Below are 16941 nucleotides of genomic sequence, written 5' to 3' on the forward strand. Positions count from 1 at the left end.
CACCGAGCCAGCACTGTAAAACCTCCCACCGCACTCCACCCCGACGTGCACCTGGCATCTCAACTTGTACAACAGCAAAATTCAATTCAGTTCCCTTTCCTGAATTTCAACAAGCTCTTCCACTTGTTGTCTTAGCATCCCTTAGTTTGTCCAAACTCAAAAAATTAATTTAATCCTTGATCCTTCATTCTCCTTAAGTATCTGAATCCAATTCATCAACGAATACTATCTGTCCAATTCACTGTCAAATTCTATTCATTTCTCCTCTAAAACATCTTCTCATTTACCACCCCCTCCCTCTCCAACATGACTTCTCAGGCTCTCATCATCTCCCATGCGGATGGCATCAAATCGTCAATAACTCAGCACTACTGCCTCTTCTCATTCTTGTGAGAATGGATACTTCTCCACATTGCCACCTCCACATTACTGCCAATGTATTTTTCCAAAACCGGTTTGCTTATGCTCAGTCCCCAGCTTCGAGTTTCCAATGGGATCAACACTGCCTATACAGTAGGTACCAACCTCTTAGAGAGGCATTCAAGGCCTTTCCAGGTTGGCTTCAGTCTACCTTCTATCAATGTTAATCTCCAGCCACATCCTGGAAGTCACCTTTTGTTACAGCCATATTGAATTCTTTAACCTTCAGCACTTTGACTCAAATATTTTTGCTTTCTCTTGCCCTTCCTCGGCCTAGGATGTCCTCTCCTACTAAGTGTATTCTGAGATCTCTTATTCAACAGTTATGAGTCAACCTAAATGTCTCCTCTTCTCTTTGCTTTACCCGATCCATCCCCCTCCAACCTCCACCTTGTTCTTTCATTTGTTCCTGGAGTATTCTATATGTGCACTATTCTAGCACTTACCACAATGTACCAGTTTCGTGTCGTTAAGCCCATTTACTAGCTCACCTGTGAGTTCCAGATAATCAAGTGGTATGTTATTTGGCATTTTTGTTCCAAATAAGCCTAGTTTTATTGAGTAATATATTTTTGATGACCAAAGAGAAAGCCTTTTTTGTTCTTCTTCTTACAGAATATTTAATAAGTAATTTAAATTGTGGCACAAACCCTTTCTAATAAATTAACATGGCCCTAGCCACCTGAAGGAAATTATAGAACTTTCAAGCATGGCTTACCTTTTTTTAAAAGAGTCACTTCTGTCACTAACATTGCTGCTAAAAAAAATACTGAATTTATTTAAGGAGAAGTAGCTGCTATTCCCTAAGAGGAAGACCCCAAACAGAATACCAGCAATGAATCTTTCTTACCTTGATTCTTCCCAGCTCAAACTGGAAAACATTGGGACTTGTAGCTTGGGCAAAAGCTGCAGGAAATAACTTTGTACTTGGCTCCACCTTAGATAAAGAAATGAATTTGGAAGTATTAGTCAAAGAAGGAACACCAAGAAAAAATATTTTCTTTATAATGACCAAGGAACACTTGACAGAAGGGGCCCAGACACTTTTGTGTTCTTTCAGATGGATCTCCTCTTTCAACAAATATTCAGGGTATTTCATTTCGTTATTATGCGAACATTTTTGGAGGCCTGTACTGTTTCCCCCGAAGGGCAATGTTATTATTCAGAGAGAACTAAAAAGGCCCAATTAGGCTCATTTCGGTTTTCATTTTCGTCTCTTTTCTAAGGTACTTTTCGATCTTCTAGAATGTGCTTTTTGTGCATGGGGACAAAACGCTTTCTTCCCAGAAGCACGCCACCATCCCTGCCCACGGACCTGGTAGTAGGTGCTCAGCTCCTTGCCGTTGGCGGTGAATGTGAGAAGCCCACTGGCAGCATCCACCACACACCCGATCTCCAGGCCATTATTGTTGCGTCCTTGCCCTGGGCTCATGCTCTCACCCGCACACACCATATAGCAGTTGCTGCGTTTGATGCTGGATTTCAAAACAAAACAAAACAAAACACAAAAAACAAAAAACAAAACACATTTTTATTTTTGTACGACCACAGATACAATAGAAAGTCTTGCAAACTAAACCTAAATTATGCTGTGCAAGCAACAAGCTCATGCTGTAATGGGAGAGGTGCACAATGGGCCGATTCTGTGATTCGGAGCAAAAACTCCACTGACATTGTGGATATTCTGAATCCGGTCTTACACGTTTCTAAATTTTGCACCTAATGGAGACAGGTCAACAAGTCGGAAACAAGTAAAAACTGACCTGCGCCTTCCCCTCCAAAAACTCAAACCAAACTGGACCTTGTTCTGAGGTTCAAAAAAGTTTAACTAATAATCATCCAAATTTGCAATTTTCATTCTCCTCATTCTCATATTTTTTTTTTAATCACTTGTTCTGAGATGAGAAGCAGTCATTTCTGAACACTATCAAAGTCCTTAGGCAAATTCTACCTGAGCCATCAGTGATTCAACATATTTAAAATTTGGCTAACATTATGCCCCTTTGTGGACAATTCCTGGTGATCTGTTATGAGAGAAAGAATTAGCTAGAATATGCATAACATCACTGACGTTAACAACAAACTCCCACCTGAGTTTCACCCCCACCGAAACCTTTCCCAGAGATGGTAATAAACCTAAAGTGACTTGAGTTTTGCCTCCTTCCCTTTCTCTGCCACAGCAGAGTGAAAATGTTAATGAAACTAGCAAAAAAAAAAAAAAAAAAAGTCAAAGGCAGGCAAGTAGGAGGAAAAGAAAAAGAAGGCTGAGATAAAAATCAGTTTCGGAATAATCAGGTTGGCTGTGTTTCTTTGCACTCCTTACAAAACATTCAACAACCCTTCCCTGCCCTCTATTTCTTACACTAAGATCATCTATCCAGGTATCCCGTCCCTCTGTCGGGTTATTTCCTTGTACTGTTGCCATCTTTGAAAATCAAATGTGTCCTTCAAGAATGTTCCCAGAGACAGGTGGGCATGGGGCTCCCATACTGTTGTAAAGAAAGCACTCTTTCCTGGACATTCTGGCTTGGCCCATGGTCTCAAGGGCTAAGTTCCACAGTTTTAAGTGTTACAACCCGAAGGCAGGAGAGTGAGCTTCTGGTCACCAAAAATGATGATGCAGGTATATAAGAAAAGCAACATTATGGCGGACTCCCTCTATGACACCTGTCACAGCAGATCAGAGAGGATGCATGGGCACAAAAGACAGATGCAAATGGCCAGATCTTCTCTTGTCTTACTCCACAAGGAAGATAGCCTTCTTCACTTTTTTGAAGGTTTGGTTTGAGTTTGGTTTGTTTTACAAATGAAAAAAGGATGGCACAGAAAGTGTAACTGACTTACCCAAAGCCACACAGCGAGTCAATGGCAAAGCTGAGGAAAGAACCCACTTCTCCTCAGTCTGAGTTAAAATGCGTCCACCTGGTCTAAACTACTAGCCCGCACTGTCTTCACAGTTTTCTCCCCACCGCATAAACCGTTCCCAAGATATATTTCAGATCATAAAAGCCTCACATCCACCCATCTCTAATCCCTAAAACAAAGGCTTAGTACTGGCAACCCAAGCTGGTAGTCACGTACGAGGTCACCTGAAGGAATGCAGACTATTACCCACAAAGGATGCACTGCTCTTACTTTATAATGTTTTTCACTTTTAATGTATTCAGATTCCTTACTGGCTTGTATGCATAACAAAACGGACACTGACATGAATGGTTTCGTGATATTGTTCCTATAAATACAACATGATCCTGGACAGGAAATCCAAGGGGGGAAAAAAACCCAAAAAAAAAACAAAAAAAACACCTAGGTTTATCAACATGTTTATCAGATGTCATTCACATAAGAAAAAAAAATTGAGAAAAACCGACCTTTCATGTACTTTTCCCTTTTCATCTCCTAGAGTAACGGTTACTGTACGAACTCTGTCCAAGTCAAAGCCTGTATCATACTGATGGAAATCTGATGTAATCCAGCCCACCCAGACGTTAGCAGGTTCTTGGCCGGGAAAGATTCTCACTGAGTAATAGTACTGTCAAGACAGCAAAAGCAAGTGTTGGCAAAGTTAAAAAGAAACAAAACTTTGATACGCAATGCCTTTGAATTGCCTGACTGCATTTCTTCGTTTAAAATCATTCGGCCTAATTAAAATGTAACAAGAACAAAGAGCGGACACTGGAAGAAGATAAGTCTTAAAGCAGAGATAATGGAAAGGAAATCAGAAATAATGGGAAGAAGAGAAATGACCTTGTCGGAGCAAACACACTAAATAATTTGAGGTCTTTTATACACCTAAAATATGGGTACAACTGTATGTGCACATACATAGCATATTTATGTAATAAAATCACCAATCCATTCAGGCAGATAAACCTCAAATTCTGGAAACTTACACAAGCACACTAATTTATGCTAGTGTTTTATACCTGTCACCCACCTTTTTGAATATGCTTTGCCTTTCCTATCAATAATACTTTGACACCTTAAAATCACTTTGAGGGGCGCCCGTATAGCTCAGTTGATTAAGCATCAACTCTTGATTTCGGCTCAGGTCATGATCTCACGATTCAGAAGACTGAGCCCCAGGTCGGGCTCTGTGCTGAAAGCGCGGAACATGCTTGGGATTCTCTCTCTTCCTCGCTCTCCTCCCCTCCCCCCAAATCTCTCTCTCTTTCCCTCTATCAAAATAAATAAAAATTAAAAAAAAAATCACTTTGAAATAGCTCAGATCTAATATGTAAAAATCTAGCTCAAACATGGTGGCACTCTACAAGGGATGTAATTATACATTTTTTTCCCATTTGGTGTTTTACGAAAAGTTGTTTTGAAAAATTTGTTTTTTAAAGCATTGTTTGTTTATTTATTTATTTATTTTTAAAGTTTTATTTATTTATTTGAGAGAGACTGCACGCACACGCGTGCGAGTGGGGGAGGGGCACAGAATGAGAGGAAGGGAGAATCCCAACCAGGCTCTGCACTATCAGCACAGAGCTGGACACGGGGCTCGAACTCATGAACTGCAATATCATGACCTGAGCCAAAGTCAGACACTTAACTGAACGAACCACCCAGGTTCCCCTATTTTCTTTTAATTTTTAAATTTTTACTTATTTAGTAAGTAGGCTCTACACCTAACATGGGGCTTGAACTCACCACCCTGAGACCAAGAGTGGCATGTTCCATCTACCGAGTCAGCCAGGCACCCCGGTTTAAACATGAATTGGCAGAGAGCAAAACATGACCTCCAACAAAGTATGATAAAGGATCTTCCTTTAGACATATCACTAAGATGAAGGAAATTATATGCACTTGGAAGAATTAAGTGGAAATTAAAATTTTCCCAGGGAACATGATAGCAAAATCAGGATTAAGCATGTCGTAAAGTTATTTTGCCTAAAACACTTCTCTTACCACATAATACACCTCAGAATATACCTGTATTTTCTTCAACTTTCAGTCCCCAAAATAGAAGCAAAGATTTATTTTAAAATAAGTCGGCTACAGAGGATGAATGAAAAGGAACTCTTTGACATGAAACACACAATAACTGAGAACTAAGTGACAAAAGCTTCAACCTCATACCGTGGACGTTTGCATCAAGTAGTCATAATCATCCCGATCGTCTGCAAGGACATCTTCCGTGAGCCTTGCAGAATGGCTCGTGCTATAATCTGGCTTTGTTCTTCTAAGCAAAAATCTGAAATATAGTACAGGACTGGGGATCAGCAACATTAAAAATCTCTGCCTACTTAAAACATGTGCATATCATCAATTTAGTAGAGTGGTTCACAACCAGGGCTATTTTTGTTCCCTAAACTATGCCTTTATCTCCCAGCTGGAGATACTTTTAGTTGACACATTGGGGGTGGGGGGTGGGGGTGGGGGTGTGCCACTGGCATTTAGGGGGTGGAGGCCAGGGATGTGACTAAATATCCTTCAATTAACATGGCGGACTCTCACAACAAATAATTATCTGAACTACAGTGTCAATCACGCTGATCTGGAGAAATTAAGATTTAGTGCAAAAAAGGATGCTAAAATCACTTGTCTTGTGTCTATAAACAATACTATTTAGAGAGAATACTTTAAGTTTCAACCAAGAACGTAAATATAAACATCTTAAAAACTCTTTGGAGAAAATACTTGTAAATTATATATAAGGGGTTAATATCCAGAGTATATAAAGAAATCCTACAACTCAAAAACAAAGAAGCAAATAACCCAATAAAAAAATGGGCAAAGAACCTGAAAAGACGTTTCTCCAAAGATGATATACAAATGGCCTAGAAGTATATGAAAAGATGTTCAAGATCACTGAACATCAGGAAAATGCAAATCAAAACCACAAGAAGACACTAATTCACAGCCATTAGGAGGGCCATCATCAAAAAGACAGAAAGTAACAAGTGTTGACGAGAATGTGGAGAAATTGAACCCTCGTGCAGTGTTGGTGGGAATGTAAAATGGCGCAGCTGCTGTGGGAAACAGCATGAAGGTTCCTCACAAACTTAAACACAGAACTAGCAGCAACCACACTTCTGGGTATGTATCAAAAGTAATTTAAAGCAGGGCCTCAAAAATACATGTGCACACGCAGTTCACATCGGCACTATTCACAATAGCTAAGAGGAAGAATCAACCCAAATGTCCATCAACAGACAGATGGATAAGCAAAATATGTACATACAGAGTGGGGTATTACTCAGCCTTACAAAGGAAGGAAATTCTGGTACGTGCAGTGACATGGATGAACCTTGAGGACATTAGGCTGAGTTAAGCCAATCCCACACAGAAGAGAAAAACACAGTATGAATCCACATTTATAAAGTGGTCAAATTCATAGAAATAAAAAGGAGAATGGGGATTACAAGACGCTAGGGGGAGGTGGAAAAGGAGAGTTGTCTAATGGGTAGAGAGTTTCAATTTTGCAAGCTGAGAAAGTTCTGAAGACCTGTTTCATGACTATGTGAACATGCTTAACGCTACACAACCATACACTTAAAAACTGGTTTAAATGGTAGATTTTGTTAGGTGTTTCTCACCACGATAAAAAAAGTGCCTTAAATAAGTAACTTCTGGGATAGATTATGTCTGTGGTAACAAATTCGATGACAAACAGGTTGCATTACTGTCGCCTGTCCAATCCTTTATACTTAAAGGAGAAGGAGAGGGAAGGACAAATGGACCCTGGGAAATCCCTCACTCTGTACCCCTACCCACAAAATAACTGCATATTTGAAATTATGTTCCATGTATCAATGACCTTTGTTTCAGACGAGAGGGCTTTTCCTGAGCATAGTCTTTGTGGTTATTAAACTCTGGTTTTGTGGCTTCCTTGTCTTTGTCAACACGGTCTGGCACCAGATGGCCATGAGCTGTCTTCATTAGAACCTCAAAGTCAGAATCTGCATCGTAATCCTCCAGATCATTCTTGGGCCCAAAGAGGCCGGCACCTGGGAGCCCGCCTGCCACCGTCTTGGAGAAAACCTCGGCACACTCGATTGGCATGCTCAGGCGATAGAACATGATGTCGGCAGTGCTGTTCTGAGCGCCAAATGACTTCTGGGTGACTTTTAAACACGGAGAACTGTCGATGGTGCCGTCTATTCTGGTCACCTAGCGAATGAAGAAGTGACAGTTCAAATTCGAATCAACACAGTCAACCTCCTGATGCTAAAGATTGCTAACACACATCATGTCTTTAAAACCCCAAACACGGCCCACACTTGGCATAATTTTGTAAATGATGAGATTAAACACGGAGTACTGTGTTCCAGATAGACTCATAGCTCTGCCTTTTTTTCTTTTTAATTCAATTTAGTTAACATGTAGTGTAATAATGATTTCAGGAATAGAATTCAGTGATTCATCACTTACATATGACACCCACTGCTCATCCCAGCAAATGCCCTCCTTAATGCCCATCACTATTTAGCCCATCCCCCCACCCACTGCCCCTCCAACAACCCTCAGTCTGTTCTCTTTATTTAAGAGTCTCTTATGGTTTGGAGTGCTTGGGTGGCTTAGTCGGTTAAGCATCCGACTTCAGCTCAGGTCACGATCTCATGGCTTGTGGGTTTGAGCCCCGAGTCAGGCTCTGTGCTCAGAGGTCAGAACCTGGAGCCTGCTTTGGATTCTGTGTCTCTGTCTCTCTCTGCTCCTCCCTCATTCATGCGCTCACTCACTCTCTCTCTCTCTGCTCAAAAATAAATATTAAAACAAAAAATTTTTCATAAAAAAGAGTCTCTATGGTTTGCCTCCCTCTCCGTTTTTATCTTATTTTTCCTTCCCTTCCCCCATGTTCATCTGTTGTTTCTAACTCAAAAGATCGTTTGGAAAATTCATGTTAAAATTACATTCATTCAGACTGAGCCGCTGGTGTTGCTTATATAAAAACAGAATTAATTATTGTTAATCAGTCTAATCAGGTGCTCATAAAGTACCTATAATCAGAGCCTCATGCTGTGCTCAGACTCCATTACTGTGTAACACAGTAGGGCCACCTTTCTAAGTAAGTGGCAATAATTGTCCAAGTGGGAATTCCCAAGTGTAAAGACATTCCACCCCTGGCTTTTGGCAACGGTATGGATTTTAAAGAAAAAGCAAACCTCGATATGCTCATGGTTTGAAGGGACCTGGAGAAACTGAGGAAGCCTCTTGCTTAGCCACATGGTAATATCCCTGTTTGTGTTCACAGCAAACGGTTCGTAACCCTCTTGTAAGCCACAGATGGTGAAATATTTCAAGGTGCTGACATCCTTTCCAAAGTTCATCCTGCCCACCTGAGCCACTCCAAGGCTACAGACAGGAATGAATCCTGGGAAGAAAAGAAAAAAACAAAATGTTCCGTATCATTGGTATAAGAGCCTGTTTGTTTGGAATTTCCAAAAGCACCACTCTGGAACTCTCGTCTCTGAGAGAGTCGTCGGCATAAAGTAAAACAGTAGTTCGAGAGAGAGACCACTGTTATTAAGTATTACATGTAAGGGTCCAAAGACCAGTGTTTGCTCATGGTTTACTGAACGTGGCCCCTAGATAAGGTTCTTCTTTTACCCTGGACTCCTGTGAAGAAGGTTAGGTGCTCAGCAGCCCCTCGTCCTCCAGGGATCTTAGGGGGTACAGCAATGGAAGGATGTTGCCATCACACGGCCTCTTAGCTCAGGAGCGCACGGGACTCTCTCAGAAGGAAGGTGAGAAGGAGGGAAATGCCCAAGTGGGTTTGTCCTTCGATCTAGCACAAGCACTTGAAAACGTGCAACTACCAAACACAGCCTAAGCCACAGATTTCTTTGCACATAACTCAAGGGAAAAAGGATTGGAAGCAAAACATTAAAAAAATTTTTTTTGATATTTATTTTTGAGAGAGAGAGAGAGAGAGACAGAGAGAGAGAGAGAGAGAGAGAGAGAGAGAGAGTGGGGGAGGGGCAGAGAGAGAGGGAGACAAAGAATCTGTAGCAGGCTCCAGGCTCCAAGCTGTCAGCACAGAGCCCAACACAGGGCTTGAACCCACAAACCGTGAGATCATGACCTGAGCCGAAGTCAGACTGCACCACCGAGGCACCGCTTAAATCTTTTTTTAATGTTTATTTTTGAGAGTGAGAGAGCATGTGCGTGCGAGCGGGGGAGTGGCAGAGAGAGAGGGAGACAGAATCCGAAGAAGCAGGCTCCAGGCTCTGAGCTGTCAGCACAGAGCCCGATGCTGGGCTCGGACTCATGAACCGTGAGATCATGACCTCGGCTGAAGTCGGACGCTTAACCGACTGAGCCACCCAGGTACCCCTGGGAAGCAACATTTTTAAAGGTTTTCATTTGCTTGTAGCTGCTTTTGATCTATGAAGAAAACTGTGTCCCCCCTTTTTTCTGGGGTACACTACACCTAAGCGTAGAAAATAGAAATAAAAATAAATAAATAAGTAAATAAATTTTCAGATGTAGTTGCTAAAAATCCCACTGAAACTCCTCCATCTGTCCCTTACCCTTTGTCACTGCCATTACAGATTAAGCAGGGCAATCCACACCTAACCTAAATAATTAAGACATGAAATTCAAAATGTAAGTTAAAGTAAACAAGAAACGAAATCAAAAGCAACAGCAATAAGCGACGGGGGAAAACCAAAATATTTCATCAGCTAATCTAATGAGTTGCAAGGTTAGTACATCTTCCTGCTACTGAATAAATAGGGGAAAACTTATTAACATCGTTAATTGTTTTTTTGAATTCTTTGGAAACAACGGTCTTTAGCAAAAGGGCTGTGATGATCATTTTCAGTGTTGGGGGGTTGCTTAGGTACTCTTCCTTTCCTTCTATAGTGTTTTACACAGAAATTCAAGTAGCATAATAAACAAGGTCAGTATTGGAATGGAGACTACAGAGCAGAGGATGTAACTTACAGATCAAAGAAGCAGTAGATCCTACGAATAAGCCAGCAACTGTCTACCGTGATGACTTACGCTTCTTCCTCCGTTAAAATTAGTCAATGTAGGGGCCCCTGGGTTGCTCAGATTGCTAAGCGTCCATCTTTGGTTCAAGTCATGATCTCATGACTTGTGAATTCGAGCCCTGCATCAGGTCTGTGCTGACAGCTCAGAGCCTGGAGCCTGCTTGGGGTTCTGTGTCTCCCTCCCTCTCTGCCCCTCCCCCACTCATTCTCTCTCTCTCTCTCTCTCTCTCTCTCTCTCTCTCTCTCTCTCTCCCCCTCCCTCCCTCCCTCAAAAATAAACATTATTTTTTTTAAATTAGTGAATATAAAAGCAATATATAATCCTCAAAATAGCACAAGACAATAAAAATTACATCCTATAATTCATAATGATTTCACGCGGTTTGTATTCATCAATATATACTCAAATAAACAGTTGTATAACAGTGTTACCGGCCAGGAAGCAAGAACACATCCAGCTGTGTTCAAGGAAGCGTGAATGATGAGTTTCTAGTTAAAACTAAAGCCCACAGCTGTGTGTACAGCTGTGACAGCTCTTGAAGTGTCAGTCAAGGGAAATTGTTTTCAATAAGTGTCTAGAAAGGAATCAAAGAAAATGACTGCATAAATACAATAGATCTGAGACAGGTTGAAATACATTTGCACAAACTGGCATATCTAACATCCATTCGACATAAACTGGGGGATACCAAGACAGAAACATCTCCAATTGTAAATACGCATTTCTTTCTAGCCACATTATATGTAGAAGGAATCCCTACCCTATAAGTGAAGTTATAAATACCCACATAGATCTCTGGGTGTTTGTTATATTAATATCTGAACTTTTCCGCATGTTTGAAATATTTTCATTTATTTTTTTAAGTTCATTTTCTTCATTTTGAGACACACACAGAGAGAGAGAGAGCACGAGCAGGGGAGGGGCAGAGAGAGGGAGGGAGAAACCTAAGCAGGCCCTATGCTGTCAGTGGGAAGCCCAACTCGGGACATGATCCCACAAAACGTGAGATCATGACCTGAGCCAAAATCAAGAGCCAGATGCTCAACTGACTGAGCCACCCAGGAGCCCCAGGAAATCTTTTCATTTAAAAAACCAAGTAACTAGGGTTGCACACAACGATTTATGTCCCAAACTGTTCACTATGGCTGCATTTATGATCACAGAAAATATTTTGCACACTAAATATGTTTTTCCATTGATATGTAATACTATTTAGCTTTCGAATCTGGTTTTCAAACGGTCATTATTATATACAAAAATATTCATAGTACATATTATTTTAAGAAAGAAAGATATAGCATATGATTAGTTTTTAAAGATGGAAAGGCAAGGGGCGCCTGGGTGGCTCACTTGGTTGGGCATCTGATTTCGGCTCAGGTCATGATCCCATGGTTTCCCAGGTTCAAGGCCCACGTTGGGCTCTGGGCTGACAGCTCAGAGCCTGGAGCCTGCTTGGGATTCTGTGTCTCCCTCTCTCTCTCTCTGCCCCTTCCCCACTCGTGCTCTCTCTGTCTCTGTCTCTCTCTCAAAAATAATAAACAAACAGTAAAAAATTATTTAAAAAATAGGTGGGAAAGCATTAAAAGTTTTTTAATTAAAAGAAGTTACAGAGGGGCACCTGGGTGGCTCAGTCGGTTGGGCGGCCAACTCTTGATCTCGGCTCAGGTCATGATCCCACGGTTCCTGGGATTGAGCCCCATCTTGGGCTCCAGGCTGACAGTGTGGAGCCTGCTTTGGATTCTCTCTCTGCCCCTCTCCCTCCTCCTCTATCAAAATAAATAAACCTTAACAAAATGTTATAAAATGGTGGAATTTTTAACACTCTTTGTTCTTTTTCTGTCTCTCAACAGATTTTCTTCAATGAATATGCATTTTACTATAAAAACAACTGACAGATTTTGTGAAAGTCAACTATTCATTTAATAAACTGGAAAACTGGAATATACCTACATCTTCCTCATACAGAAACGTGTACAATCGTGTGGGTAGTGTGGATGGTCCAACAACACGGGCAGCCTGCTAACGCGCAAAGTCTCAATGCTGGTGAGTGTCCAGTGAGTTACCGGAAATCTTGCCAATAAATTTAAACTGGTCCAAGATTTATGTAGAGCAATTTAGTAATGTGCATTAAGACACTTTCAACTATTCATTTCCTTATCCAATAAATATTTATGAGCAGCTACCATGTTCTAGAAACTGGGGACAATAGCTCACTGACACACAGACATCAGCCCAAAGGTTCTCACAGCCTAATGAGGTGGGAAGACAACGAAAGACATCATACCTCTCGACCCATCTCTGGAGATGGGGTGCTAAGAGCAGAGGAAAAGGAGAGAGAGAAAATTCAGGAAGGTTTCTTAGAGGAGTTCTCACCTAAGACGGTAGACAGGCCTAGATACTAGGAAATGACTTAGATCACAGTTTCAAGTCTGAGAGACCTGCATTAAAATCTTAGTTCCAGCACTTCTCAGCTATTTGCCCTTTGACAGGTTACTGAAATTCTCTAAGCTTTAATCCTTTCTTCTATAACGTCTACCCCACAGATTACAGGTTTTGTTTTTTTTTTTTTTAAGTTTATTTTTGAGAGATAGAATGTGAGTGTGGGAGGGGCAGAGAGAGAGGGAGACACAGAATCCGAAGCAGGCTCCAGGTTCTGAGCTGTCAGCACAGAGGTTGACACGGGTCTCAAACTCACAAACCGTGAGTTCACGACCTATGCTGAAGTTGGATGCTTAGGCGACTGAGCCACCAGGCACCCCCCCACCTCCCGCCATAGATTACAGTTTTAAAAATGAGATCCTCTATGAGCAATGCTTAAAACATGGATGCTCGGTGAACAAAATTAAATTGGGAAAAAAAGAAAAGGTTAAAGAAACTAAATACTCATAATAAGAGAATGGATAATTTTGATACATACACAAAATTAAGTATGTACAGGATTCATCAAGAGGAAACTGTAGGGAGAGAAGAAAACCAAACGGGGAAATAATAACACGTGGTGATTCCATGTGAAGGGTAAACAGGTGTCCATTGCACTATTCTTGCCCTTTTCTGAAAGGCTATTTCTCAAAATATAAAGTTGGCTAAAAAAAATCAAAACCCATATTTGGGGCACCTGGGTGGCTCAGTTGGTTAAGCGTCCAACTTCAGTTCAGGTCATGATCTCACAGTCTGTGGGTTCAAGCCCCCGCATCGGGCTCTGTGCTGACGGCTCCGAGCCTGGATCCTGCTTCGGATTCTGTGTCTCCCTTTTTTTCTGCCCCTCCCCTGCTTGTGCTCTGTCTCTCTCTCTCTCTCTCAAAATTAAATAAACTTAAAAAAATTTTTTTTCAAGCTATGTAAAATGTTTTTATATCTTGGAACAACATATATAATATTAAGTTAAAAAGCTGGCTGTGGAAATTTATTTTTCCATATCAATGCTTTAAATGGGGAAAAAAATACATGAAAGCCAAATTTCTCTCTGGGTAGTGGGGATATATATAGCTTTTAGCCATTTTGTTACACTTCTTTGTATTTTCCAAATATTTGACAAGAATTTGTTACTTTTTATTTATTTATTTATTTATAAAAAAATTTTTTTTCAACGTTTATTTATTTTTGGGACAGAGAGAGACAGAGCATGAACGGGGGAGGGGCAGACAGAGAGGGAGATGCAGAATCGGAAACAGGCTCCAGGCTCTGAGCCATCAGCCCAGAGCCTGACGCGGGGCTCGAACTCACGGACCGCGAGATCGTGACCTGGCTGAAGTCGGACGCTTAACCGACTGCGCCACCCAGGCGCCCCTACTTTTTAATAAACAGATACAATTTTTCATTAATTTATGGCAGATGTAGACTTGTAGATGATATTTTTACTACTTTGCTATCTTAGTCCTCTTTAAAGGAAGGTATTAAGAAAGTATATCCAGAATTAGAAATTTTTTTTCTTTTTAATTTACATGAAGCTGAACTGAATAAAAATTAAATCATACTGTGACTTCTGAAGATGGAGTTTTAGTAACTTCTGTGATAATAAGAACCAATATTTCTATAAATAATATGTTTTTACATTAGCATACATACAGCAAGAACAACTAGACAGCAATGACATCAGAGAACAAAGAGTGGAAGAAAACTACAGGTACTTTTTGGTCACGGGACAAAAGGGCCAGAGCTCAGTCACTTCTAGTTGGCCAGTACTTGGCAAAGGGCACCGTAAATAAAGGTGCAGACAATGGATGACATGGCCATCACAAGAGGCTCCCTAGTAGTGACTAATGTTCCCTGAGTGTTTATCTGATGTGCATCTCACTGAACACGAACAACCATTTGGTGAGACAGGAATCGTTACCACTTTCTAGACAAGGCAACCCACATTTTAGCTGAAATCACTTGCTCACAACTGGGTGGCCGGAAAGGAAACCCAGGCCTGCCAGATCCTACGATCCACACTTTAAGCCAGGGCCATAAATAAGCAGAGAGTAGAGATATTAGGTTTTGTGGGCCAAACTACTCAAACCTCAGTTGAAGTGTAAAAGTGGCCACAGACAGTATATAAATGAATAAGCATGACTGTATTCCAATAAAACTTTATTTACAGAAACAGGTGGCAGGCTGGATCTGGTTCTCAGGCCTTAGTATGCCGACCCCTGCTCTAAGTCACTATTCAACCCTGTCTCCATTTAGAATCAGGTCTTACCATTCAGCAAATATTTAATGAATACCTGGCATGTGCCAAGATCTGTTCTTGGCTGGAGATATAGCTGTGAGCAGACTGGAAAGAGTCCCTAACCCTCTGGAGCTTACCTTTGTGTAGGCATAACAAGTAAATAGTTATATCTATATCTATAGAGTACACATTTATATAGATATAGATATAACTATGCACACAAACACATATACACACACAAAGTATATAATACAAAGTATATATAACGTATATATAATATGATATGATATGATATGATATGATATGATATGATATATTATCATACATAATATAATGTCAGGAAATGACAAACGCAATCAAGACTGACTGAATGCTTGCCATAAATTAAACACGATGGGTTGATAAATGACATCACTCTTAATAACTGCCCATAGCAAAACATGATGATTGAGGTTCAGTTCTTTGTTAGTTTGAAATAAGCTGAACACACAAACATCCCAACACAATAAAACAGACGTCCACGCAAGTTACATATGCCAGCACACACTCAGGCAGACGTAAAGTTTGGTCCTACCTTCCTATGTTTTATGTTCCCAATCTTCTATTCCAGTCACCTTAACTGACATCTTGCGAGTAACAAAGCCTCGTGATATCTAAGGGAACTTTTCTTCCTGGCCGGGGATCTTAAATTAGTACCCATGAGTCCAACTGGTTTCCCGGGGCTGTGCCAGACCCACCCTAACCATTTGTAAATTTGTTAAAACAGCAGCTACGACGTATGGTTCAACTGTTTCCTCCAACAAAAGACAGATGGCTTCAGCAAATTTTAACTTTCTCCGTTGACGAGCCACCCTGCGCCGGAGCAGAGGGGTGTGTGATGAGTGTGCATGTCCACCAAGGCACTGGCAGTCACAAGGATGTGGGGGTGTGACGCAGGCGTGAAATCTGTGGCGGGGGCTAAAATGAAAGAAGATAAAGCAGCTCACAAGCATACCAGCTTGTTGTAAGAACATATGGTTTCAGACTTTGAAATTTCTGGACTACAGATATGGATCCTCATTTATAACCCAACCAAATGGCCAAAACCAGTAAAAATGGCCGACATTACACCAAAACGTAAGTTTGAATTATTTGGTCAGAAGAAAGGATAACACTTAATAGCACCTTAGTATGTGCCAGGTAATATATAAACACTTTTCCATTTATTATTAAATATTAACCCCATTTTTCAAGATGAGGAACCAAGTAAGACGTTAAAACATTTGTCTCAGGCCCTACAGCGAGTAAAATGGGAAGTGAGAATGTGAATCAAGAATGCAGGAGGGAGGGCAAAATAAAAACAAGACACACTTGCCTTAGATTTCTGGGATCTTAAGAACTGGAAGGGGCATAAACCGATCACTTCCAGTCAGAGCTTTTTACTTTAGGGAAATGAAAACAGAGAAGCCATTTGCCCAACGTCACACAAGAATTATTATTTTCAGAACTGGGTCTAGAATCCAGGGCTTCAGACATGAAATCTGCCGCTTCTATTCCACGTTGGCTTGGAAAATGAATTAACAAATAAAGTAAGTGTATTAACAAATACACTAAAATTCCATAGGGAATTTACTATGTTTTAAGCTCTTTAGTGTGCAGACTTCGTAATATCAGCTTTGGCATAATAGGGACACCCCCATACTTTCGTCCTGGTTCTTGGTTCACTTTGGATCATCAAGGTCATTAGGAATTTTATTTTTGACCCTGAATACTAGCAAGTGTCCCTCTTCACCAATGTATACAATGTCACTGTCAATTAACTGCCCAGTTTAAGGAGAGTTTGGTTTTCACTGAGCTCACCAATCATTTCCCGATGCCCCATATAACATGTACAGAAAATAGACATGTAAACTCAAAAGACAGAAATTAGATCATCTGAAATTTAACTC

General features: G+C 40.8%; 1 protein-coding gene across 1 annotated transcript in view; it reads right to left on the reverse strand.

Annotated features, from left to right (window-relative positions):
- RYR2 (ryanodine receptor 2) overlaps positions 1-16941 on the reverse strand; it is a 544943-nt gene that overhangs the window by 243265 nt on the left and 284737 nt on the right. Inside the window, exons 30-35 of the mRNA XM_047088668.1 lie at positions 8529-8737; positions 7184-7536; positions 5503-5617; positions 3792-3952; positions 1736-1895; positions 1271-1357 (exon numbers count right to left, since the gene is read on the reverse strand). Of these exons, the coding sequence (XP_046944624.1) occupies positions 1271-1357; positions 1736-1895; positions 3792-3952; positions 5503-5617; positions 7184-7536; positions 8529-8737 (1085 nt within the window). The remainder of the gene's footprint in view (positions 1-1270; positions 1358-1735; positions 1896-3791; positions 3953-5502; positions 5618-7183; positions 7537-8528; positions 8738-16941) is intronic.

The sequence above is a fragment of the Lynx rufus genome, unplaced genomic scaffold, assembly GCF_022079265.1.
Source record: "Lynx rufus isolate CCGP_SWC_20201006 ecotype Redwood Valley unplaced genomic scaffold, mLynRuf1.p SCAF_25, whole genome shotgun sequence".
Lineage (NCBI taxonomy): Eukaryota > Metazoa > Chordata > Mammalia > Carnivora > Felidae > Lynx > Lynx rufus.